The sequence below is a fragment of the Sapajus apella genome, unplaced genomic scaffold, assembly GCF_009761245.1.
Source record: "Sapajus apella isolate SASKATOON/1434 unplaced genomic scaffold, GSC_monkey_1.0 scaffold35, whole genome shotgun sequence".
In the NCBI taxonomy this organism is placed as follows: Eukaryota; Metazoa; Chordata; class Mammalia; order Primates; family Cebidae; genus Sapajus; species Sapajus apella.
This window is the reverse complement of record NW_022436975.1, coordinates 22,727,432-22,754,526: the sequence shown is the minus strand read 5'-3', so window position 1 is coordinate 22,754,526 and position 27,095 is coordinate 22,727,432. Positions and strand designations below refer to the sequence as shown.

The 27,095-nt window shown below is 39.2% G+C and overlaps 1 protein-coding gene and 2 pseudogenes across 1 annotated transcript in view; 2 read left to right on the top strand and 1 right to left on the bottom strand.

The window, feature by feature from the left end:
- Positions 1-15,388, top strand: part of LOC116563625 (transient receptor potential cation channel subfamily A member 1-like) — a 54,208-nt gene extending 38,820 nt beyond the window's left edge. The window contains 4 exon segments of the mRNA XM_032296330.1: positions 4,403-4,501; positions 4,504-4,577; positions 6,494-6,623; positions 13,454-15,388. Of these exon segments, the coding sequence (XP_032152221.1) occupies positions 4,403-4,501; positions 4,504-4,577; positions 6,494-6,623; positions 13,454-13,570 (420 nt within the window). The 3' untranslated portion in view covers positions 13,571-15,388.
- A 1,910-nt stretch (positions 15,389-17,298) lies between these two features.
- LOC116563624 lies at positions 17,299-18,417 on the bottom strand (annotated as a pseudogene).
- Positions 18,418-19,649: 1,232 nt separating this feature from the next.
- On the top strand, positions 19,650-25,593 carry LOC116563622 (annotated as a pseudogene).
- Positions 25,594-27,095: the final 1,502 nt, after the last annotated feature.

Here is a 27,095-nt window from a genome sequence, read left to right as displayed (position 1 = left end):
TTGTAACTCCTGATAATTTTTGCTTCCCATTTGCTTGGTAAATCTTCCTCCATCCCTTTATTTTGAGTCTATGTGTGTCTTTGCACATGAGATGGGTCTCCTGAATACAGCACACAAAAGGGTCTTGACTCTTTATCCAATTTGCCAGACTGTGTCTTTTGACTCGGGCATTTAGCCCATTTATATTTAAGGTTAATTCTGTTATGTGTGAATTTAACCCTATCATTTTGATACTAGCTGGTTGTTTCTCCTGTTAGTTGATGCAGTTTATTAATTGTGTCAGTGGTCTTTACCATTTGGTTTGCTTTTGCAGTGGCTGGTTCTGATTGTTCCTTTTCATGTTTAATGCTACCTTCAGGGGCTTTTATAAGGCACGCCTGGTGGTGACAAAATCTCTCGGCAATTGTTTGTCTGTAAAGGATTTTATTTCTCCTTCACTTATGAAGCTTAGTTTGGCTGGATATGAAATTCTGGGCTGAAAGTTCTTTTCGTTAAGTATATTGAATATTAGCCCCCAGTCTCTTCTGGCTTGTAGGGTTTCTGCTGAGAGAACTGCTATGAGTCTGATGGGCTTCCCTTTCTGGCTAATCCTACCTTTCTCTCTGGCTGCCCTTTGCATTTTTTCTTTCATCTCAACCCTGGTAAATCTGATGATTACGTGCCTTGGGGTTGCTCTTCTTGAGGTATATCTATGTGGTGTTCTCTGTATTTCCTGGATTTGAATGTTGGCCTGCCTTGCTAGGTTGGGAATATTCTCCTGGATAATATCCTGAAGAGTATTTTCCAGCTTGGTTTCTTTCTCACCATCACATTCAGGTACACTGATCAAATGTAGATAAGGTCTTTTCTCATAAATCCCATATTTCTTGGATGCTTTGTTCATTTCTTTTCACTCTTTCTTCTCTGATCTTGCCTTCTTGTTTTATTTCATTGAATTGATCTTAAATCTCTGATGTCCTTGTTCTGCTTGATTGATTCAGCTATTGAAACAGGCTAATATCCATGATGAATATTGATGCAAAAATCTTCAATAAAATGCCAGCAAACTGAATCCAACAGCACATCAAAAAGCTTATCCATCACAATGAAGTTGGCTTCATCCTGGGGATGCAAGGCTGGTTTAACATGTGCAAATCTATAAATGTAATCCATGTCATAAATAGAAACAAAGACAAAAACCACATGATTATCTCAATAGATGCAGAGAAGGCCTTTGACAAAATTCAACAGCTTTTTTATGCTAAAAACTCTCAATAAACTAGGTATCAATGGAATGTATCTCAAAAGAATAAAAGCTATTTATGACAAACCCACAGCCAATATCATACTGAATTGGCAAAAACTAGAAGCATTCTCTTTGAAAACTGGCACTAGACAAAAGTGCCCTCTCTCACCACTCCTATTCAAAATTGTATTAAAAGTTCTGGCCAAAGCAATCAAGCAAGAAAAAAATAGAGAGGGTATTTAGTTAGGAAAAGAGGAAGTCAAATTATCTCTATTTGCAGACGACATGATTGTATATTTAGAAGACCCCATTTTCTCAGCCCCAAATCTCCTTAAGATAATAAGCAACTTCAGCAAAGTCTAAGGATACAAAATCAATGTGCAACAATCACAAGCATTCCTATACACCAATAACAGAGAGCCAAATCATGAGTGAACTCCCATTCACAATTGCTACAAAGAGAATAAATTAACTAGGAATACAACTAACAAGGGACGTGAAGGACCTCATAAAGGGTAACAACAAACCACTGCTCAAGGAAATAAGAGCGGACACAAACAGATGGAAAAACATTCCATGCTCATGGTTAGGAAGAATCAATATCATGAAAATGGCCATACTGCCCAAAGTAATTTATAGATTCAATGCTATCCCCATCAAGCTACTATTGACCTTAAACTTCATTTGGAACCAAAAAAGAGCCCTCACAGCCAAGACAATCCTAAACAAGAACAAAGCTGTAGGCATCACACTACCTGACTTCAAACTATACTCCAAGGCTACAGTAATCAAAACAGCATGTTACTGGCACCAAAACCGAGATATAGACCAATGGAACAGAACAGAGTCCTCGTAAGTACTGGCACACATCTACAACCATCTGATATTTGACAAACCTGACAAAAATAAGCAATGGGAAAAAGATTCCCTGTTTAATAAATGGTGTTGTGAATACTGGCTGGCCATGTGCAGAAAGCAGAAACTGGACCCCTTTCTTACACCTTATACAAAAATTACCTCCAGATGGATTAAAGATTTAAACATAAGACCTAACACCATAAAAAGCCTAGAAGAAAACCTAGGCAAAACCATTCAGGACATAGGAAAGGCCTGGACTTCATGACTAAAACACCAAAAGCAATGGCAACAAAAGCGAAAATAGGCAAATGGGATCTAATTAAACTTAAGAGTTTCTGCATAGTCAAAGAAACAATCATTAGAGTGAACTGGCAACAAACAGAATGGGAAAAAATATTTGCAAGCTGCCCATCTGACAGAGGGCTAATATCCAAAATCTACGAAGAACTAAAACAAATTTGCAAGAGAAAACAACTCCATCAGAAAGTGGGCAAAGGATATGAACAGACAGTTTTCAAAAGAAGACATTTGTGCAGTCAACAAACATAAAAAAATGCTCATCATCACTGGTCATTACAGAAATGCAAATCAAAACCACATTGAGATACCAACTCACACCAGTTAGAATGGCAATCATTGAGACATTAGGAGACAAAATATGCTGGAGAGGATGTGGAGAAATAGGAACACTTTTACACTGCCGGTGGGAGTGTAAATTAGTTCAACCATTGTAGGAGACAGTGTGGTGATTCCTCAAGGATCTAGAAATAGAAATACTATTTGACCTAGTAATCCCATTACTGGATATATACCCAAAGGATTATAAATTGTTCTATTATAAAGACATATGCACATGTATGTTAATTGTGGCACTGTTTACAATAGCAAAAACTTGGAACCAACCCAAATGCCATGAATGATAGACTAGATAAAGAAAATATGGCACATATACAACATGGAATATTATGCAGCCATAAAAAGGATGAGTTCATGTCCTTTGCAGGGACATGGATGAATCTGGAAACCATCATTCTCAGCAAACTGACACAAGAACAGAAAACCAAACACTGCATGTTCTCAATCATAAGCGGGTGTGGAACAATGAGAACACATGGACGCAGGGAGGGGAACATCACACACTGGGGCCTATTAGGGGGAAGGGGGGTTAAGGAAGGGATAGCAGGGGGTGGGGGATTGGGGAGGGATAACATTAGGAGAAATACCTAATGTAGGTGACGGCGGGATGCATGCAGCAAACCATCATGGCACATGTATACCTATGTAACAATCCTGCAAGATCTGCCCATGTATCCCAGAACTTAAAAGTATATTTAAAAAATGGTTAATGGTTAATTAAATGTTATGTAAACTTAAAAAAAAGTAATACCAATCATAAATGTTTCAAAATGTAGAAGTCATATGATTTTAGGTAAGGTCACTGCCTGTTTGATATATGTATAAAAGAGATATTCCACTTTTACTGTTCTGTAAAGACCTGCCTGTCTACACATGGTCATTATGAATATCCTTTCTGTCTTTTCTCTTCCATAGTTTTAAAGATTTTACGAACATAATGGTTAGATTTTGAACTTGATAATTTTAAATGTAAATGTTTATAAAGAAGTTATCTGACCCAAGGCTCCATTTCCAATGGACTTTCTTTGAAATTTAACAGAAATGCTTTTCTTTTAAATAAAAGTACAAGTTTTAATATAATTTTGGAACTTTTTATAGCATAATTTTTACTTTATCTTCTATTTTTCTAATGAGTGAGCCAAGTTCAGATCAGAACAATATGTAAATTATCTGCGGGTTCTTTTTTTGGCTGATAAATGGCATGAATCCTTCATTTCTGAGTATGGAGGTAAAGTCTTTTATAATTTGTTGTATATTTTTATGAGTCTTATTTTTGTAAATCACATGTCTTTTATACAACACCTCTCTGAAAATTTTCATTGTTGCATCATGTAAGCCCATAGATATTTGCATTTATAAATTCGATGATAATAATGCTTTGCATTTTTATCATTGTGGAGTGGACTCCACAGGGAAAACCCAGCAATTTGTAGGATTTCCTTAGGCATCACTATCAGACTCCCACAACACCAGGTTAACAGAGGACCCTGGGCCATCTCCAACACCGATCCAATCCCCAGGGGCTCTGAAGTCAATTCAGGATGGCATGAGGTTACTCCTTGGTCCTAAACATCCCCCAGATGGCTGTAAAGCTACAAAATTTTATTACTGGGTACATATATATAACCATCCATAGATGCAAGTTCTCTATATGTGGTAATTTTTTATTCTTTTCTATCCCAGAAAAGGAATTACTTTATGGAGATTAAGGATATTGTTGAATGGATTATCTACACAACAGGCATCATTTTTGTGCTGCCCTTGTTCACTGAAATACCATACGAGCTCATGTGCAATGGGGATGTGGAGCAATGGCTATTTACTTCTATTGGATTAATTTTGTATTGTATCTTCAAAGGTAAAACAAGCTTGAATGATTTCCCCATCCTTTAAGCATTTTTAATATCTAAAGAAAAACTATTATAAGTGGTGTAAATTTGAAACTAGTGTATTCCTTTTCTAGGTGTATAAAAATGTGAAGAATTCTTTATACCCTATTAAGGAAAGGCTGGAGCATGATTCCAGAGTTCAGAATGTAGACCAGAGTTTCTCATGCTTGGTACTATTGAACTTTGTGACCAGATAATTCTTTCTCCTTTTTTTTTTCCCCCTGAAGGGGGACTGTCTTGCATATTGTAAAATGCTCAGCAGCATTCCTGGCTACTGGCTTCTACCCACTAGATACCAGTAGTAAATACCCACTCCAGTTGTGATGAAAAACAGACAATGCCAGATGTTGCCTGGGTGCCAGATGAGCCCAGGTCAAGAACATTGGCCTAGACAAATATAGATTAAATGGTGGAAGTAGATGGGAAAAGTATTGGCTGTTCTTGTTTTACCTGATATTAAATGTAAGCATTTACTTTGCATTAAAACACTCAAAGTGAACTAATAGATAGTATGTGGGATCAAAGTGGTATAAAAGAAAAAATAAGCCCAAATAATTTAATTCTAGAGAGGAAAAAAGGCTGAGTTCTGTAGCCTCTGACGGTTGGTAATATTGAATTTCATGTTATTTCACATCTTTCCAATAACGAGGCTAATGTTATTACTCGCATTGTCTAAAAGAAGAAGCTGAAGCGCTGAGTTCAGTAACTTGCTGAAGATCTCAGCTAGTCAATCCAGACATAGGTATTATAATCAAAGCCTTTCTGACTCCAGGGAGCATGCTTTTTCTACCATATCGTTTGCATTACTGTGTCATGAGCACAGTGACAGAAAGTTGAGTGTGGCCTCTTGGAGAGGACATGGTGTGGAGAGAAAGGCAGTGGCTAAGGAATAAGAGGATTTAAGACAAGCTCAGGCACTGCCACATCCTTGGCACCATCATTGTTAGTGGCCTTGGTGAGTTACAGATATCTCTGTGAACTTAGCTGAAGTCCCTTTGAGCTTTATAACACTGTAATTTCCTCTTGTAACAAGTCGTCTTTGCCAACGGCAAAGTACAAGTTAGTGACCAGGTGAAAAACTCATTAACTATCCAGACATTTCCCAATATAGAAGACAATGGGTAGAAAAGAAAACTGAAGGAGATAAAAGGATAAAATGCAAATCATGTGTTGTATGCCCTGCATTAGATGCCTTCCAGTTAATGAGCTCAGTTCATCTCTGCTTGATGAAGCACACCATTTATCTCTCTAATTTCTTTATTAAGAAATTGGTTGCATTTTCTTTGCTACTGGGAAGCTGTTATTTTTCTCTCCTACTTCAATTGAGGTAATGATTGCCACTTGGCAATTTACCAGTTGCCAAGTGGTAAAATGATTTAAGATAACTTTAGGGCCAGGTGCCCTGGCTCAGCCCTGTAATCCCAGCATTTTGAAAGGCCAAGGTGGGCTGATTACTTGAGCTTAGGAATTTGAGACCAGTCTGGGCAACATGGCAAAACCCTGTCTCTACAACAAAACAATAATTAGCCAGGTTTGGTGGCACACGCTTGTGGTCCCAGCTACTTGGGAAGCCAAGATAGGAGAATCATCTGAGCCTGGGAGATCAAAGTTGTAGTGAGCCATGATCACACCACTGCCTTTCAACCTGGGTGTCAAAGCAAGACCCTGTATCCAAAAATAGGTAACATTAATAGTAAGAAAAAAATTTGATTAACACTTTGAAAATGAGACATGATTATGCAATTAATGTTATCTTTTTCAAAATAAGTGGCCTCAATGATCTCATCTATGAAATCTAATACCTGATTTAAAATATGATAAATATTTTCACTGAATGAATACCGTTTGACTACAAAAGTCAGTAAATATTTTTTTATTTTCATAGATTTGAAAATTGTGGAATTTTCATTGTTATGTTGGAGGTAATTTTGAAAACTTTGTTGAGGTCTGCAGTTGTATTTGTCTTCCTTCTTTTGGCTTTTGGACTCAGCTTTTACATCCTCTTGAATTTTCAGGTAAGGCAATTGTATCAGTAGTTGATTTTGTCACTGTGAATTATGGAAATATATATTTATATGTAAATGTGAATAGTCGAGGAAACGCATAATTACATAACAACAGTATTTTAATACTTTAGTTTTTTTCATCTGCTATATAATCATTTTCCTTTTTTGAACCCTACAAAAAATAGGATCTTGTTCAGTAAATTTTTCCATTGTGAAAAGTTGAGGCCAGACGTGGTGGCTCATGCCTGTCATCCCAGCTACTTGGGAGGCTAAGGCAGGAGAACCATTTGAACCCCCGAGGCAGAAGTTGCAGTGAGCTGAGATTGCACCATTGCACTCCAGCCTGGACAAAAAGAGCAAAACTCATCTCAAAAAGAAAAAACAAATTATGTACAATGCATGATAATTTATTCTTTATGCAAAAAAGATACTATTGAATGTTTTTTAATATTTTATCACTGTATTTCAGTAACCATATACCTATGAATTTTAAAAAGTATTCTGAATACAATTTTTATCATTCTACTCTCCAGGAAACATTTTTTCATTGTGTATACTTTGCATTTTATTTGTACCTCGCTGTCTGTTTTCAGGGTGCCTTCAGCTCTCCATTGCTGTCTATGATACAGACCATCAGTATGATAACAGGAAATATCAATTATCAAGAGTCCTTCCTAAACCCATTTCTGAGGAATGAATTGACATATCCACTTCTGTCCTTTTTACTACTTATTAGTTTCACAATATTTGCCCCAATTGTCCTCATGAATTTACTTGTAAATAATTTTTTCTTGTATTTTCTGTTTGTTGATCATTTGAAACATTTCATAATAATTATTTTTAACTTCTTTAATCTTCCTCCACTGGGAAGATGAGGAAGGATCTACTACAAAATGTATTTATTTAAAATTCATTTGGTGCCTGGGGAGCACCAGACACATCAAGAGGCTCAGGGAGTGCAAAGATGCCTGTACTTGGCAAATACTGAGAATCTACTAAATGCCAGGAACTGTTACAAGTTCCGTGAAACACTGGGGAAGAAAGCAGACCAATATTCAGTCCCGGTGTGATTACAAACTAGTCAGGAAGTTAGGTAATAAACAAATAAGTATGTAGCATTATGTTGTGGGGGTGAAAATGCTATGAAGAATCAGAAGTAGGAAAAGACAATAAAGATGAAGGTGTGTGATGCTTTGGAGTTGGAGAGGGGGTCAGAGGTTAGGCAGAGACTTTTACAGAACATATTGTCTCTATGCTCGAATTTACCATTGACGAGATTCAAGTGGGAAAGTCTCTCATGCAGAGGGCATCTGTGACATTCAGATGCCACCTTGAACCCAGTCAAAGCCTAGACACTATCAGCAGACATGAGAGTGCCCTTCCATGTGGAATTCTCTAGAGAATCTGCTCAAGCCATGAGCATGTTGGCTGATGCAGGCAGAGGTGCGTCCGCTGCAGGTCCATGGAGAGCCCTTATTGGCATTATTGTGCCTAGTTTTTCTTTATCCATTTATGCACACATGCACATATTCCACACACTTTCCCTGAGTCTGACTATGTACCGGAGACTGCACTAGGCAGTGTTTCTAGAAAAAAATTATGCAGACTCATAAGTATTTTGATCCACTTATTTGATGCAACTCCAGAGTTTTATTTTGGTGACTTAGAAAAACAAAGGCTGGGACTAGGAATAATGAGGAATGACATAAAGCCCACATTCTTCTCTTATAACTGTTTATGTTTTGGGAGATAATTGTCCAGAAGAGAATTGGGCTCAGCAGTAGTGCAGGCTGGCCCCATGCTGAAGATCCACAAATCTGGCACCCAGTGTGCATCTCTACCTGGATGTCCTGGAGGAAAATCAAAACCAACAGAGCCAAGACTGATGTTATCTTTCCTTCAGAATCTCCACTGCCTCTCAGTGGAATCTCCCAGCCATCTTACTCAGATCATTGGCAGATAGTCTCTATTTCACTCTCCCACTTTTTCCCTCAGTTCTTTCAACAATCCTTTGGCTTTCACATCTGCTTCCAGTTGGCTTGGACTGTCATGGTTCCTCATCAAATGGCTGCAGCAGCCTCAAGAGCATCTCTACCTTATCTCACTGCTTTGTCTATTTCCTCCTACAAATGGTCACCATAGTGATGCTCTGATAATGAAAAACTAAACCCATCAGTGGCTCTTTTAAATACTTTTTCCATGCCTCTCAAAAGCTTTAATCCAGTCCAAACCGATCAGCATAGCAAGCAAAGGTCCCTGTGACCTGGATTTACCTATATCTTACCCAGCTCCTCACCATTCCTTGGATTTACTGAGAAATGTACACTCCCTGAGTGTGCCACACTTTCCTTCATGCTGCCTAGACTCTGTACGGGCTCTTCCTTTTGCCTGGAAAACCTCCCACCATGGGTTAACGCCGTGCTTTCAAAACTCAGCTCAAATATCATTTCTTCAGGCCAGACTTTCTTCACCACCATCCCTCTCCAATTACTTTACTCTACTGGGTGCTCTTTCCTTGTGTTACCATAGTTTTGAGCATACAAACAGATAACAATAATGAAACCTACTTCCTAGATTATTGCAAAAATTAAATGAGCTAATACAATGCACTTAAAACAGTACTTGGCACATGATAAGCATTCGATAAATGTTAGTGACCATTAAAATTTAATAATTGATCTCTTCTCTGGCTTGTAAGCTTAGCTGTCTCCAGAGCCCAGGTAAGTATCTAAAATATGTGAAGCAGCAGGTATGAGATGGTTAGTTTGGGTTTTTTGTTTATTTGTTTTGAGACAGGGTTTAAGTCTGTGACCCAGGCTTGAGTGTAGTGGAATATCATGGCTCACTGCAGCCTCCACCTCCCAGTCTCAGCTGATCTTCCCATCTCAGCCTACCTAGTAGCTGAGACTACGGGTGCTCACCACCATGCCCAGCTAGTTTTTGTAGAGATAAGGTTTTGCTCTGCTGCCCAGGCTGGTCTGGAAGTCCTGGGCTCAAGTGATCCTCCCACCTCAGCCTCCTAATGATGAGATTATAGATGTGAGCTTCTGCACATGGCAGAAATCAGAGATGTTTGGTTTTGATGGAGGCTGCTATAAATTGGTGAGAAGACCTGACTGAAGGATTGCCAATGAAAAACTGAAAAAAATTCTCCTCAGTAAAACCTATTTCCTGGCTATATCCAGTTCTCAGTGCTACTTTGCAAGCCCTAGAATATAGTCTCCCACTCTTCATTCATTCCGTGACTGTTTTGTACACCTGTTATGTGCCCTGCTCTATACGAAGCACTGGGCATACAGTGGTGACCTTGACAGAGCCATTTTCTTATGGAGTTTACTGGACTTTAAATTCCTCATGAGCAGTCACTGGCTTTTTCTTTCTGGTGCAGCATGTAAGATGCTGGTTCAGCAAAGTCAGAAACTTAGTACCTAAAAAATAAATGAGTGAGTGAAATGAGCTAATTTCATCAGATTGAGTAGAACTGAGCTAACGGCTTCCCCTCACCTAATTCCACCTAGCCATAAATTTCTGGTTTCTCACCAGAGTCTCTCCCACCTCTATGGTATATCTTTTGCTTCAGAACATATGTAAGATATAAAATGTGTCATTCTCTCAGGTTAGTATTCTTTCCATGTTGTCAAATCACGCTTGTCTACCTTAATTACTAAACTCCTGGAGTTTCCTACCATGCTGTGTGGATATACCCAATTGCATCTGATATCACATCATCCCTGTCTTCTCAAAAAATAACAGATTTTTATCTTAAATGAAATGAATTTCAGATTAATTTGTGTGTCTTAAGTTTTCATAACACTTAAGAGTACTGAACCTCTGAATGTGGTTATCACTGTTGCAGACGTATATAGGCCTTGTAGCTTTCTATAAGGTGTATTACCAAAGTATTCTGCAGTGACTGCTAGTAGATTGTATGTCCACTCTCCCATTTTAGTCACAGAGACCTTGCTATGGTTTGAATTTTTATGTCCCATCCAAACTTTGTATATAGAAACCTAATCACCAAGAAGATGGCAGTAGATGGTGTGGCTTTTGGGAGTTGATTAGGCCATGAGGGGGGAACCCTCACGAATGGAATTGGTCCCCTTATAAGGGAGGTGTGAGGGAGCTTGTTAGTTCCTTTGCCCTTCTGCCAAGTGGGAACACACAGAAGGTGCCCCCTATGAGGAATGAGCTGTCACCAGAAACCAGTTCTGCCAGAGTCTCTAAGTAATAAATTTATGCTATTTAGAAGTCACCCAGCCTAAAATATTTTGTTATAGCAGTCTGAATGGACTAAGACAAACATTACATGCATTTTTACATGGGCCATTAAACTGTAGTGATTAAATTTTGTGTCATACTTCAGATTGGTTTGGCAGTTGGTGACATTGCTGAGGTCCGGAAACATGCATGATTGAAGAGGATAGCTATGCAGGTAAGTACAGTGTTTCCCAACTTATAATAATGTTATGTTCTGGTAAACTCATGATAAGTTAAAAATATTGTAAGTCAAAAATGGGCATTTTGTAGGAATAAGCCAATGATAAATTTTTACCACTTACACTGTAAAGTCGGGCTGTTTTTATGTGGCTAATTGGGTTCTGTGGCTCACTGCCACTGCCTGGCTTCCCAGGAGAGTAGCACATATCGCTAGCCCCGAAAAAAATCAAAGTTTAAAATTTGAAGTATAGATTATACTGAATGTGTGTCATTTCCATACCATCATAAAGTCAAAAAATCATGAGTTGAACCATCCTAAGTTAGGTATTGTCTGCATTACATCTATTGAAACTTACTGAAATTAACGCCGTTATCATTACTTCTTTTTCTGAGAGCACAGTTATTTAGAATGGATGTTTTCTTAGACCTGAGGAGTCACATCCTGTGTCTGCATGTTATCTGGTCTAATCAAAGATGATGAAATACCTGCTGTAATCAAAGATGATGAAAAAAATGTCCTAGAACAATCATAGCAGAGAAATTGAGAAATTGCCTGAGCATCTTTTGTTATGTTAACATGTGGCCAGCCAGGTAGCTAGCAGCTGGAACAAGAGCATCACTGGCATCCTAGCCTGACTGTTCAAAGCAGCTCCTTACATTTTGTGCAGGGAATCACAGGGTTCCCACAGTGTAAGTTATATTGAAGTTTTAATTGCATCTATGTGGTTTTGGTCTCTTGTGACAACTCTCTTATTTTTATGGACAACTTAATGTAAAATTTGGTGTCAAAATTTCATGGCCTAGGTCCTTGGCTATTGAATCTTGTGAGGTACTTTTCTGTCATATGACACCAAGTTATTTTCATGCTTTTGACTTGATTGTTTTTCAATTTCAAATTCAAATGGTCATTTTTGATGCTTCAAGGATGTCTGGTGACCAGCTGACTATATGCATTCAGAAACTTTGGCCAATTTGAATGATCGAAAAATCATGTTAAGATATAACTTCTATTCACCTTTATCTCCTCTTCACTTTTACTTGTTACAATTCTTTCTTCTCTGTTATTCATTCAGCCATACATTAGCATTTATTCATTGAGAAATAATGTTTTAACACATACTGTGTAGAAAGTACAGTACAACTTAGCATGAGAGCCTAGAGGAAACAGAGGGATGTGATACCTGACTATTAAGTAAACCATGTCTACTTAGCACACAAGCTAGGCATTCGTAAAACTAAATATCAAAAATCAACTTAAAATCATTCATAAATTCTATGCTCTATGACATGGCTGTATATTATACAGAGATACAGAGCTATTGGAAAATTGAGGGAACAAAAACAATTAAATGATTATCAGGTACAGAAAAAAAAAATGCAAAAACAATTAAGGGAAGCCTACATGGAGGGACTGAGATGAGTCAGTGTTGAAAGATGGTTAGGATTTACAGGGCATTGACATGGTCCTGAAAGGAGGAGCGAGCAAGAGCAAAGAGCCACATCAGAACTGGAGAAAATGGCCAAGGCACTGTCTCAAGGTCCCCTTTCCCGGAAGGATCACTGCTGTTACTGGGTGATTAGATTCCTCCAGATGATGGAGCGGTTTATTCAAAACCAGCAAAGAAAAACCTGAGCACAGGGCAGTAAATGATGAAGTGCTTCAAGCTGTTTGTAAGGTATTGGAGCATTATTATTAGCTCTTCCACAATGAAAATGGTGTCTATGGTGATCTGCTATTATCTTGGTTTAGTGAGGAAAAGCTCAGAGGCAGGAATTGCTAATGACAGGCTATTACTGTTACAAAGATGGTGGTCAGGACTCCAGGTAGGTCAATATGGAGAGGGGTCATGGCAGGTATGTCAGCAATACCTCAGAACTGCCCTAATAGCCCTTTAAAATAACTTGGGGAATAAATAGAAAGAATAATACAAGCAGTAGCACCAAATAAAATGTGTTGGGGAAGCTTGCTCAACTACAGCGTCAGTGGGGTTGAGCTGAAAAGCACAATCCTATACTGTTAACTCTGCTCCCTGAAAGCAAACAGCACAAGTCCTAGTACCTCCATGTTATCTGTGCCTTGTTTTGGATCAAAAACAGCATCAACTGGAAAACCAGGAAGCCATCCTCCTACTTCCCCTGAGTTATTTCTTAAGCAACTCTCTGCACCCATTCTGAAAACTATGTCTGAACCTACTGCAGAAGGGGACATGTAGCATGCATTCAGGGTCATTTAGTCCTCTCCTAGAATCCTCTGAAAGGAAAGTGAGAGGTCAGCACAGCTGCTGTGAAGTCAGGAAGTAAGAATCAGTTTTTGTTTTGCTGTACTAATGATTGTCTCTGTGCATGTAAGAATTTCTGATACTAATTAATGATCCTATCCATAAATCCAAAATGCATTTTAGGTGGAACTCCATACCAACTTAGAAAAGAAGCTGTCAGGTCGTTGGATACACAAAGGGGATGAGAAATCCACCACTGTGTATCCCAGCAACCCAGATTTGGTGGGAAATTATTTGTAAGTACACATAAAGAATAACACCAACAACCTGATACTGCTTGACGTCTATTCTTTGTATTATCCCTAAGGGGCTCATTTTATAGACTTAGAGCCTTCTCTGCCTGTGAGAAAGAAATAGTTGTGCTTTTTCAAAAAATGAATATGATTAACTCAAGATGTGAAAGGACTGAGTGAGAGGACGGTGAAATTTACCCTCCTCTTTCAGGCGGCTCATCCATAGCATCTGTGTTAAAGACGCACTATCCCTGTGAGAGCCGATGGGTGGGGGACCAACTGTACCCTTTCAGTATCTCTTTTACAATACAGATATACTTTGTCTTTCCTAGTGTCACTGTTTTTCCACATGTCAATTACATTTGTGTGTAGATATGTATGTGTGTATGTAAGGCTAAGTGTTTATGACACATTTACACACACATTTACACACACACACAGTATTAATCCATTTTCACACTGTTAAATAGAACTGCCTGAGATGAGACTGGGTACTTTCTAAAGGAAAAAGGTTTAATTGACTCACAGTTCTGCATGGCTGGAGACCTCAGGAAACTTACAATTATGGCGGAAGGGGAAACAAGGCACTTTCTCACAGGCATCGGGAAGGAGAACGAGCGCAGGAGGAACTACAAAACACTTATAAAACCATCAGATCTTGTGAGAATTCACTATCATGTAAACTGCATGAGGGAAACTGCCACTATGATCCAATTACCTTCACCTGGTCTCTGCCTTTACACGTGGGCATTACGGGGATTATAATTCCAAATGAGATTCGGGTTGGAGACACAAACCCTAACTATGTCATTCCAGCCTAGGCCCTGTCAAATCTCACGTACCTTTCACATTTCAAAACCAATCATGCCTTCCCAACATCCCACAAAGTCATAATTTATTCCAGCACTAACTCAAAAGTTGGAGTCCAAATTCTCATCTCAGACAAGGGAAATCCTTTTGCCTAGGAGCCTGTAAAATCAAAAGCAAGTTAGTTACTTCCAAGATACAATGGGGATACAGGCATTGGGTAAATGTTCCTGTTTCAAATGAGAGACATTAGCCAAAACAGAGGGTTTACAGGTCCCAGGCAAGTCCAGAATCTGGCTGGGCAGTCATTAAACCTTAAACTTCCATGTGACTCCATGTCTCACATCTAGGTCATGCTGATGCAAGAGGTGGGCTCCCACAGCCTTGGACACCTCCATCTCTGTGGCTTTGCAGGTTACAGCCCCCCTCCCTGCTGCTGTCACGGGCTGGCATTGAGTGTCCACAGCTTTTCCAGGTGCACGGTGCAAGCTGTCAGTGTATCTACCATTCTGGGGTCTGGAAAATGGTAGCCGTCGTCTCACAGTTCCACTAGGCAGTATCCCAGTGGGGACAGTGTGGGGGCTCCCACCCGACTTTTCCCTTCCACACTGCCCTAGCAAAGGTTCTCCATGGGAGCGTCACCTCTGCAGCAAATTTCTAGCTGGACATCCAGGCATTTCCGTACATCATCTGAAATCTAGACGAATTTCCCAAACATCAGTTCTTGACTTCTGTGTACTCACAGGCCCAATACCACATGTAAACCACCAAGGCTTGGGGCTTGCACCCTCTAAAGCAAAGTTTTGAGCTATACCTTGGCCCCTTTTAGGCATGGATGGGTCACAAGGTACAAAGTCTCAAGACAGCAAGGCCCTGGGCTGGGCCCACAAAACCATGTTTTCCTCCTAGGCTTCTGAACCTATGGTGGGAGGTGCTGCCATAAAGACTTCTGACATGCCCTGGAGACATTTTCCCCATTGTCTTGGTGATTAACATTTGGGTCCTAATTACTTAAGCAAATTTCTGCAGCTGGCTTGAATTTCTCTTCAGAAAATAGGTTTTTCTTTTCTATGGCATCATCAGGCTGCAAATTTTCTAAAATTTTTAAAAATTATTATACTTTAAGTTCTGGAGTACATGTGGCGATCTCGCAGGATTGTTGCATAGACACACACCTGCCATGGTGCTTTGCTGCCTCTGTCCCCCCATCATTCAGGCATTTCTTCCAATGTTATCCCTCTCTAACCTTCCCACCCCCTGCTATCCCTCCCCTGCCCCCTCACCCCCCAACAGATCCCAGTGTGTGGTGTTCCTCTCCCAGTGTCCATGTGTTCTCATTGTTCAATACCAACCTATAAGTGAGAACATGTGGTGTTTGGTTTTCTGTTCTAATGTCAGTTTGCTGAGAATGATGGTTTCCAGATTCATCCATGTCCCTACAAAGGACATCAACTCATCTTTTTTTATGGCTGAACGGTATTCCATGGTGTATATGTGCCACGTTTTCTTTATCCATTCTATCATTGATGGGCATTTCAGTTGGTTCCAGGTCTTTGCTATTGTAAACAGTGCCAAATGAACATATGTGTGCATGTTCCTTTATAATAGAATGATTTATAATTCTTTGGGTATATACTCATTAATGGGATTGCTGGGTCAAATGGAATTTCTATTTCTAGATCCTTGAGGAATCGCCAGACTCTCTACAACAATGGTTGAACTAATTTACACTCCCACCAACATTCTAAAAGTGTTCCTATTTCTCCACATCCTCACCAGCATCTGTTGTCTCCATATTTTTTAATAGTCACCATTCTAACTGGCGTGAGATGGTATCTCAATGTGGTTTTGATTTGCATTTCTCTAATGACCAGTGATGATGAGCATTTTTTCATACGTTTGTTGGCCGCAGAAATGTCTTCTTTTGAAAATTGTCTGTTCATATCCTTCACCCACTTTTGGATGGGGTCATTTGTTTTTTTCTTGTAAAGCTGCTTTAGTTCTTTGTTGATCTGGACATTAGTCCTTTGTTAGATTGAGTAGCTTGTAAAAAATTTTTCCCATTCTCTTTGTTGCCGGTTCACTCCTATGATTGTTTCTTTTGCTGTGCAGAAGCTCTTAAGTTTAATTAGATCCCATTTGTCTATTCTGATTTTTGTTGCCATTGCTTTTGGTGTTTTAGTCATGAAGTCCTTGCCTATGCCTATGTCCTGAATGGTACTGGCTAGGTTTTCTTCTAGGCTTTTTATGGTGTTAGGACTTATGTTTAAATCTTTGATCTATCTGGAGTTAATTTGTGTGTAAGGTGAAAGAAAGAGGTCCAGTTTCAGCTTTCTGAACATGGCTAGCCAGTTTTCCCAACACCATTTATTAAACAGGGAATCCTTTTCTCATTGCTTGCTTTTGTCAGGCTCGTCAAACACCAGATGGTTGTAGCTGTGTGGTGTTACTTCCGAGGCCTCTGTTCTGTTTCATTGGTCTATATCTCTGTTTTGGAACCAGTACCATGCTGTTTTGATTACTGTAGCCTTGTAGTATAGTTTGAAGTCAGGTGGTGTGATGCCTCCAGCTTTGTTCTTTTTGCTTAGGATTGTCTTGGCTTTTGGGCTCTTTTTTGGTTCCATATGAAGTTTAAGGTGGTTTTTTTTCCAGTTCTGTGAAGAAGGTCAATGGTTGCTTGATGGGGATAGCATGGAATCTATATATTACTTTGGGAAATATGGCCATTTCCATGATATTGATTTTTTCTAACCGTAAGTATGGAATGTCCATCTGTTTCTGACCTCTCTTATTTCCTTGAGCAATGGTTTGTATCTCTACTTAAAGAGGTCCTTCACATCCTTTGTTAGTTGGATTCCTAGGTATTATATTTTGTTTGTGGCAATTGTGAATGGGAGTTTGCTCATGATTTGGCTCTCTGTTTGTCTGTTATTGGTGGTGTATAGGAATGCTTGTGATCTTTGCACATGGATTTTTGTATCCTGAGACTTTGCTGAAGTTGCTTCTAATCTCCAGGATGCTCCCTATCAACCGTAACACTTCATGACGCTGATTTTTGGGTGTGTGGAAACGACCAGTGAAGAGGTTTCTCATTAGCACTTTGTCCACTTTTCCTTCTGAGGTGTTTGCTAAGTTCATCAATTTCTTTTGAGCATCATCCAGCATTTTTGGTCAGACCTCATTTTTTCTAAGTTCTTCAATTTGCTCTGTAAGTCTTGATGCTGAATCCAATGAGAATTTGCTACATCCAAACATTCCTGTAAAGATAACACTGTTCTTTTCAGATATTTCTCCTTTTCCTTCCGTTCAGCTCTAAGATGTTTTTGCTTTTCTAATTCAGCAGACTACATAGCTTTTTCCTCTTGTTGGAAATGCTGTAGTACCATCTGTAGGTTGGCCAGTGACACAGCACACTGCTTTACCTCTTCCCAAGAGGCAGAAAGCTGCAGCACACTTTCATCCCTTTGCTTGGTGACTACATTTAGTTGTTCTTGCAATGATTCTACCTGCACACTGGCTTGATGGCTTGCATTTTCCATTGCATTAGAGGATGAAACTAGCTTTTCCTCCAATACTGTGGCTTGCTTTCTTAGTTTAGCCTCTCTATCTTCTGCAGCCAAAGCCTCACGGGTATAAGATATCTTCTGATTCTAGATGATTACGCAATCTCTCTAGCTCCTGGTTTGACTGAAATTTGTTGTCACGTAAACGCTGAACCTCATTCTGAAGGGCAGTGTTTTCCATTTGCTTTTGTTTCAGGGACAACATGACTTGGTCTCTCTCCTGTTGAAACACAACTATCTTCTCCTGCATTGATTTAACTGCATTTACAAGCTGATTTAACTCCCCAATCTTGCCCTGTTCTTTTTCTTTCAATAGCTCTTCAAAAGCAAGAGCCTTCTCCTTCACTGAATGGCACTCAAACTCTTTCTCGTAGCATCACAGAAAACTTCATGCTAGTCTCTTGCAATGCTTGATATTCCGATGTTTCTACTATTTATTTATTTTCTCCTTTTATTTGCCAATGTCCATCTCTAGAATTAATATTCTCTCCTTCAGGTTTGTGACTCCCTGCCTCAAAAGTTTGTTTTAATTTCCTTTGTTAGAGAAATTTTCATTGGAAGAAAGTAATTGATCACTTTTGGCTTTAATTAAGATGTCTTTTCCCTCAAATAACTTTTGCAAAACATCTTGTTTCACCCCTCAGCATGTAATTAAGACTTCCAGTCTTCCAAAAATATTAGAAACTACAGTTAATCACAGGAAAACTTGCAAACAACCAAATTTAGTTCTGGCCTGAGCCAGACCTATTTACATATTTGAATTTATCTCATTTTTCATCTTTCTTTGTTCTATAAATGTTCTATTTTAAAGGCATATTACAATTTACAAAATTTGCAAGAAATATCTTTTTAAATGTACAAGTTCAACAACTAATGAAAATATGAACGATATAGTTAAGTTTCATGTCAGGACTTTTTTATGATGGGTATATTAAAAAATTGAAGAGATAGTCTCTTAAGTTTCAGACATCTGGGTACTTGTGCTATCAAAGTGGTTTCATTGCCCTCAGTGGCCACCATCATGAGAATAGTGAACTCTTGGATTGCTGTACCTCATTATATCAGGAAGTGGCATGTTCAGTGATGTTAAGTATACTCATGCAGATACAGCTTATGGTTTAACACTTACATGAAAGTTGTATGAATTTATGTAAGGAAACGCTTAGTTTTAAGATGATATCTTTAAATAGATATCTGAGCTGTTAAAACTAAGTCATATAACTGGAGCATATGCTCAACAATAAAAAGGGAAAAAACAATGATACATCCAAAAACTTGGATGGATCTCAAGGGAGTTATGCTGAGTGAAACAAAGCCAGCCTCAAGAAGTGAAATACATTCTGCACATGTATCCCAGAACTTAAATTAAAAAAAAAAAAATTGTTGGCGAGTGTCATGGCGGCTGGTGAGTTGGCAGGAATTGCCCATGGAACTGGGGAGAGTCACTAAAGCAGAAGTAGAACTGGCCCAATCTGTATGGTGGGAATGAGCAGAAGGCCCCGTGTGGGTGATGGCGTCACTAGAGGAGGGCCCCTGGTAAACTCCCAGGCCAGGCCTCTGTGTTCCTCAGCAGAACCTGGAGCCCATGTTGCTTGGGAACCCCGCTTTGTTGTGGAATCCTGCGCATTTGAACTAGTCTTGTGAAGGGAGGCGTTCAAGGATATTTGGTCGGATCGTCCGACAACGCTAAATGCTTTTTTTTCCGAGTGGACCGGGTCGGCAGCTAAACTCACCGCGATGTCGTCCTGGTTTGGGGGCCTCGGCTCCAGATGGGGCCAGTCTCTGGGTCAAGTCAGGGGCAACCTGGCTTCCCTCGCTGGCCAGATTTCAAACTTTACAAAGTTTATATTGACGGGGGGCACGGAGGAAGTGGAAGCAGAATTACCTGATTTGACGACAAAGGAAATTGAAACCGTTCATCCAATCTTGAGATCAGAGAATAAAAGGCGTAAGAAACTTTGTATTTCTTACATGAAGAGAAACATGAAGCGTCAGAGCTTCAAACGAAAACGGCAATCTACAAGTTACCAAAATCGACTTCAGCAAAAAGAGGTAAAAATCCACCATCTTAAAGCCAGACATACTGTGCTCCAGGACCAGATGCTGAAACTGCAGTCGGCTGCTCAGTCAGTACCTTCAGGAGCTGGCGGTGTACCAGCAACCACTGCATCTTCTTTCGTTCATGGGATTAGTCATCATCCTTCAGCTTTCCATGATGATGACATGGACTTTAATGATATAATTTTGTCCGGACAAGGAATAAGCCAACTCCCAAATGAAGTTTCAAGACTTGAGTCTGAAGTTGTCTATTGGAGGGATATTGGTCACACTTCAACAGCACGAGAAACGCATAGCTCTGCTCAAAGAGAAAGAAACAAACTACAAAGTATCATTAAAGAACTGAAACGGAACCGAAGTCAGGAAATAGATGACCATCAACATGAAATGTCAGTACTGCAGAATGTGCACCAACAGAAATTGACAGAAATAAGTCAAGAAGAATTAAGCGACTATGAAGAACGAATTGAAGAACTCACAAATCTGTTACAACAAGGTGGCCTTGGAGCTACAGAAACCGATCACTCTAAAATCGATGAGATGCAAAAAACTATTCGATTTCTACAAGCAGAAAAAGTGGAGTCTACCAAAAAAATGGAAGAACTTGAGGATGAACTAAAAGATATAAATAAAAAATTATCTTCTGCAGAAAATGATAGAGGTATTTTGAGGAAACAACAAAAACAGCTAAATGTGGAAAAGAGACAAATAATAGAAGAATGTGAAAACTTGAAATTGGAGTGTAGTGAATTGCAGCCCCATGGTATGAAGCAAAGTGATACTGTGACAGAAGAGGAAAGAATTATTGCACAGAGTGCAGCGATGGAGGAAGTGTTCAGGCTACAACAAGCACTGTCTGATGCCAAAAATGAAATAATGAGATTGAGTAGTTTAAACCAGGATAACAGTCTTGTTGAAGACAATCTGAAACTTAAAATGCATATTGAAGACCTAGAAAAAGAGAAGTCATTACTGAGTCAAGAAAAAGAAGAACTTCAGATATCACTTTTAAAATCAAACAATGCATGTGAACTAATTAAAAGTACACCTACAAGAGACGTAAGTTTGGATTCAGAATTATACAATTTAAGACTTAATTTGGAAGCAAAGGAACAAGAACTCAATCAGAGTATTCGTGAAAAGAAAATCCTGACAGCTAAGATCGAAAAATTGGACAGACAGAATCAAGATGCTAAAATGCACATGCTTTTGATAAAAGATCAGCTATCAAAACAACAAAATGAACGAGATAACATCATCGGTAAACTGAAACAAGATCTAAATAATGAAAAAAAGAAAGTCCATCAACTTGAAGATGATAAAATGGACATTACTAAAGAGTTAGATGCACAAAAAGAAACATTACTTCAAAGTGAAGTGGCCCTAAATGATTTACATTTAGCCAAGCAGAAACTTGAGGACAAAATAGAAGATTTAGTAGATCAGCTAAATAAATCACAAAAAAATAATGTAAGCATCCAGAAGGAGAATGTGGAACTTAAAGAGTATATTAGACAAAATGACGAGGAGCTTTCTAGAGTCAGGAATGAATTAACTCACTCTTTAAATCAAGACTCTAGTAGTAATCTTAAGGACAACTTAATTAAAGAAAAAGACGCCGAAGTGAGAAACTTAAAGCAAAGTCTTTCAGAATTAGAGCAGCTCAATGAAAATTTAAAGAAAGTTGCTTTTGATGTCAAAATGGAAAATGGAAAGTTAGTTTCAGCATGTGAAGGTCTGAGGCATCAGCTGGAAGAATATATTGCTAATAGCAATCAGCTTTCTCTTGAAAAAAACACCATTGTGGAGACTCTAAAAAATGGAAAAAGGAGAGATAGAAGCAGAATTGCGTCAGGCTAAAAAGAAGCTGTTGGAAGAAACAAACAAGCATGAGAAAACCACTGAAGAATTGTCAAATGCAGGTAACTTGAATACCACTACCTTGCAGCTGGAACGTGAGCATTTAATTAAACTCAATCAAAAGAAATACATTGAAATAGCAGAACTCAAAAAGAATATGGGACAAATGGATACTGATCATAAAAAAATTAAGGACATTTTGTCATCTAGTCTAGAAGAGCAGAAGCAAATGACACAACTTTTAAACGAGAAAGAAATTTTTATTGAAAACCTTCAAGAAAAAAGTTCAAAGTTGCAGGAGGAATTGGATAAATATTCTCAGGCCTTAAGAAAACATGAGATTTTAGGACAGACCATACGGGAAAGGGACAGAAGTCTTGGATCCATGAAAGAAGAAAATAATCATCTGCAAGAAAAACTGGACCGGCTTGGGGAACAGCAGAGTCGAACTGCACCCGTGGCTGATCCAAAAACCCTTGATAGTGTTACTGAACTAGAATCTGAGGTATCTCAACTGAACATGATCAAGGATCATCTTGAGGAGGAAACTGAACACTATCCAAAGATAGCTGAAGATCAAAACCAGAGTAAGATGCAACTACTTCAGTCTTTACAAGAGCAGAAGGACATGGATGAGTTGAGACAACAGCACGAGCAAAGGAACGCCAGGCACACCCAGCTCTGTTCAGAGAACAATGAGGAAGCTAAGTGTTTGCAAAAAACAGTGGAACTGATCAAAACCCAGTTTTATGAAGAAAAGCAGAAGATTCAAACAGATAGCTCTGATGTTTTTCAAGAAACCAAAGTTGAGAGCCTTAATATAAAAAAAGGAAGTGAGCACGATTTATCCAAAGCTGAAACGGAAAGATTAATGAAAGGAATCAAAGAGCAAGAACTGGAGATTAAACCTATAAATGAAAAGAATATAGCTTTAACTAAACAGATCGATCAGTTGTCCAAACATGAAGTTGGTAAACTAACTCAGATCATTCAGCAGAAAGATTTGGAGATACAAGCTCTTCAGGCTAGAATGCCTTCGACTTCCTATACTCAAGATGTTGTTTACCTTCAACAGCAACTGCAGGCCTATGCTATGGAAAGAGAAGAGCTATTCACTGTTTTGAATGAGAAGGCTAGGGAAAATAGCCATCTAAAAAGAGAATATCACAGAATGATGGATATAGTTGCTGCCAAAGAAGCAGCTCTCATCAAACTGCAAGATGAAAATAAAAAAGTGTCCACTAGATTTGAAAGTAGTGGCCAAGATATGTTTAGAGAAACTCTTCAGAATTTATCACGTATCATTCGAGAGAAAGACATCGAAACAGACGCACTAAGTCAAAAATGTCAGACCTTATTGGCAGTTTTGCAAACATCCAGCACTGGTAATGAGGTTGGAGGTGTTAATAGTCATCAATTTGAGGAGCTCTTACAGGAACGTGTCAAGTTAAAACAGCAAGTAAAGAAAATGGAAGAGTGGAAACAGCAGGTGATGACCACAGTCCAAAATATGCAACATGAGTCCGCCCAGCTTCAGGAAGAACTTCACCAACTGCAGGCACGAGTTTTGGTTGACAGTGATCATAATTCTAAATTACAAGTGGACTATGCTGGCCTGATCCAAAGTTACGAGCAGAACGAAACCAAACTCAAAAACTTGAGGCGGGAATTAGCACAAGTTCAGCACAGCATTGGGGAGCTTTGCAATACCAAGGATCTTCTTTTAGGAAAACTTGGTATTATTTCATCCCAGCTGTCTTCAGCATCATTGCTGACTCCCCAGTCAGCAGAGTCTCTTAGAGCAAGTAAGTCTGATGTATTGAATGAATCTTCTGAATTGCTACAGCAAGAGCTAGAAGAGCTCAGAAAATCACTACAGGAAAAAGATGCAACAATTAGAACACTCCAGGCAAATAATCAGAGATTGTCTGATTCAGTTGCTGCCACCTCAGAGCTAGAAAGAAAAGAACACAAAAAAACTGACTCACAAATTAAGCAGCTAAAGGAGAAACAAGATGTTTTGCAAAAGTTACTTAAGGGAAAAGACATCTTAATCAAAGCCAAAAGTAATCAACTATTTTCTTCCAACGAAAATTTCACTAACAAAGTAAATGAAAACAAACTTTTGAGACAGGAAGTAACAAACCTGAAGGAAAGAATATTAACTCTAGAGATGGACATTGGCAAACTAAAAGAAGAAAATGAAAACATAGTAGAAACATCCAGAGAAAAGGAAACCGAATATCAAGCATTGCAAGAGACTAACATGAAGTTTTCCGCGATGCTGCGAGAAAAAGAGCTTGAGTGCCATTCAGTGAAGGAGAAGGCTCTTGCTTTTGAAGAGCTGTTGAAAGAAAAAGAACAGGGCAAGATTGGGGAGTTAAATCAGCTTGTAAATGCAGTTAAATCAATGCAGGAGAAGATAGTTGTGTTTCAGCAGGAGAGAGAACAAGTCATGTTGTCCCTGAAACAAAAGCAAATGGAAAACACTGCCCTCCAGAATGAGGTTCAGCGTTTACGTGACAACAAATTTCAGTCAAACCAGGAGCTAGAGAGATTGCGTAACCATCTTCTAGAATCAGAAGATTCTTATACCCGTGCGGCTTTGGCCGCAGAAGATAGAGAGGCTAAACTAAGAAAGAAAGTCACAGTATTGGAGGAAAAGCTAGTTTCATCCTCTAATGCAATGGAAAATGCAAGCCATCAAGCCAGGGTGCAGGTAGAATCATTGCAAGAACAACTGAATGTAGTCTCCAAGCAAAGGGATGAAAGTGTGCTGCAGCTTTCTGCCTCTTGGGAAGAGGTAAAGCAGTGTGCTGTGTCACTGGCCAACCTGCAGATGGTACTGCAGTGTTTCCAACAAGAGGAAAAAGCTATGTGTTCTGCTGAGCTAGAAAAGCAAAAACATCTTAGAGCGGAATGGAAGAAAAAGGAGGAACATCTAGAAAGAAAAGTGTTATCATTACAGGAACGTTTGGATGAAGCAAATGCTTCATTGGATTCAGCATCAAGACTTACGGAACAAATTGAAGAACTTAGAAAACAAAATGAGGTCCGACCAGAAATGCTGGATGATGCTCAAAAGAAATTGATGAACTTAGCAAACACCTCAGAAGGAAAAGTGGACAAAGTCCTAATGAGAAACCTCTTCATCGGTCATTTCCAGGCACCGAAAAATCAGCGTCTTGAAGTGTTACGGTTGATGGGGAGCATCCTGGGTGTCAGAAGGGAGGAGATGGAGCAGTTGTTTCATGACAATCAGGGCGGTGTTACCAGCTGGTTGACTGGGTGGCTTGGAGGAGGATCAGAAAGTGTTCCCAACACACCTTTGAAATCAAATTAGCAATCTGTGCTTCATAGTTCTTTTTCAGAACTTTTTGTTAAATTTCTAGAAACGGAATCTCCTTCATCTGTTCCACCACCAAAGCCTTCCGTTCATGATAGGAAACCTCTAGATTCACCGGGAAGGAGAACACCAGATGCAAATGCACCAGCAAGTTTTAAAGTTACAGCAGGATCCAGGTCTGGTAAAGGAACAGATGTAAATCCATTTTTGGCTCCTGGCTCAGCAACTGTGCCTCTTATTAACCCAGCTAGACTTGGGGACTTGGACCTGGTGAACCCTGGTGTCACCTTTTGAAACCCATCTCAGATGTTTGGCCCACATTTACACCTTTGCCAGTGTTACCTGATAACAGTGCTGGAGTTGCGTTGAAAGAACTTTTAAAGCAATAGAGGATTCAGCTAGAGACAATCTAGCACTTCAAATAAACCATGAACACTATACGTATGTACTTTATCACAAAATGGCCTTTTGCAAAAGGTCATGTATTTGTTTGTAGTTGTGCTTCCTCTGAATTTAATAAAAATATTCCCAATGTTTTTAGAAACCGCAGGTGTCAGGAGCAAGTGTTTTGTTACATAATCTGCTTTATTCCTTCTGATTTGAACTAGTTTAAGCTAGGAAGATTTATCTTTTATCTTAGCTTACAAATATACAGAGACAAAAATACCAGTAGCTGTATGTTAACTTTTTATTTCCTTCTGTGATTTCCAAGCCCATTTAAGCTAGAGATTGGGGTTTATCAAGAGTTTTTTTTTTTTTTTTTTAAATGAGGAAGTGGCTTTTCTGCATAGTGTGAAAAGTTGATCTGAAGCATATATTGGTCATCTTTAGAGGACTTTGTGGGAACAGGCCAACAAGATTGTCCCTGAAAGGTTATAGGTGCCCTGACACGAAGTGTGTATTTGGTCCTGTGCAATGTTATCATGTTTGTAGATTCTTTTTTTGTAGTTGTTTTAAATAGAGATGGGGTCTCACTATGTTGCCAGACTGGTGTCAAACTCCGGGGCTCAAGTGATCCTCCCTCCTCAGCCTCACAAAGTGCTTGGATTCTAGGCATGAGCCACTGCGCCCAGCCCTGTATGTAGATTCATGTGATTACCACCATAGCCAAGATACAAAACACTTCCATCACAAGCGTCCACCCCCGGCCCCACGGTTGCCCTCTCATAATCTTAGCCACCTCTCTCCCCGTCCCTCTCCTGAATCCCCGACAACCACTAACTGTTCTCCATCTCAGTCATTTTGTTATTTTGAGTGTAATATAAATAGAATCAGGATGTCACCTCTTGAGACTGGCTTTTTTTCACCCAGCATAACTGCCTTGAGACCCATCCAAGTTTTTGGATGTATCACTTGTTTTTTCCTTTTTATTGTTGAGTATATAATCCAGATATATCACTTAGTTTTAATAGCTAAGATATCTATTTAAAGATGTCAACTTAAAACTAAATGCTGCTTTACACAAATTCATACAACTTTCATGTAAGTGTTAAACCATACAGCTGCATCTTCGTAAGTATAATTAGCAATATCACTGAACGTGCCACTTCCTGATACATGAGGTACAGCAATCAAGCCTGAGATCGGGTAGTTTATAAAGGAAAGAGGTTTCATTGACACAGTTCCACATGGCTGGGAGGACTCAGGAAACTTACAATCATGACAAAGGCAAAGGGGAAGCAAGGCACCTTCTTCACAAAGTGGCAGGACGGAGAACGAATGCAGGAGGAACTACTAGACACTTAGAAAACAATCGGATCTCATGAGATCTCACTCAATATCATGAGAAGAGCATGCAGGAAGCTGCCCTCATGATCCAATTACCTCTACCTGGTCTCTCCCTTGACACTTGAGGATTATTGGGATTATGGGAATTATAATTCAAGATGAGATTTGGT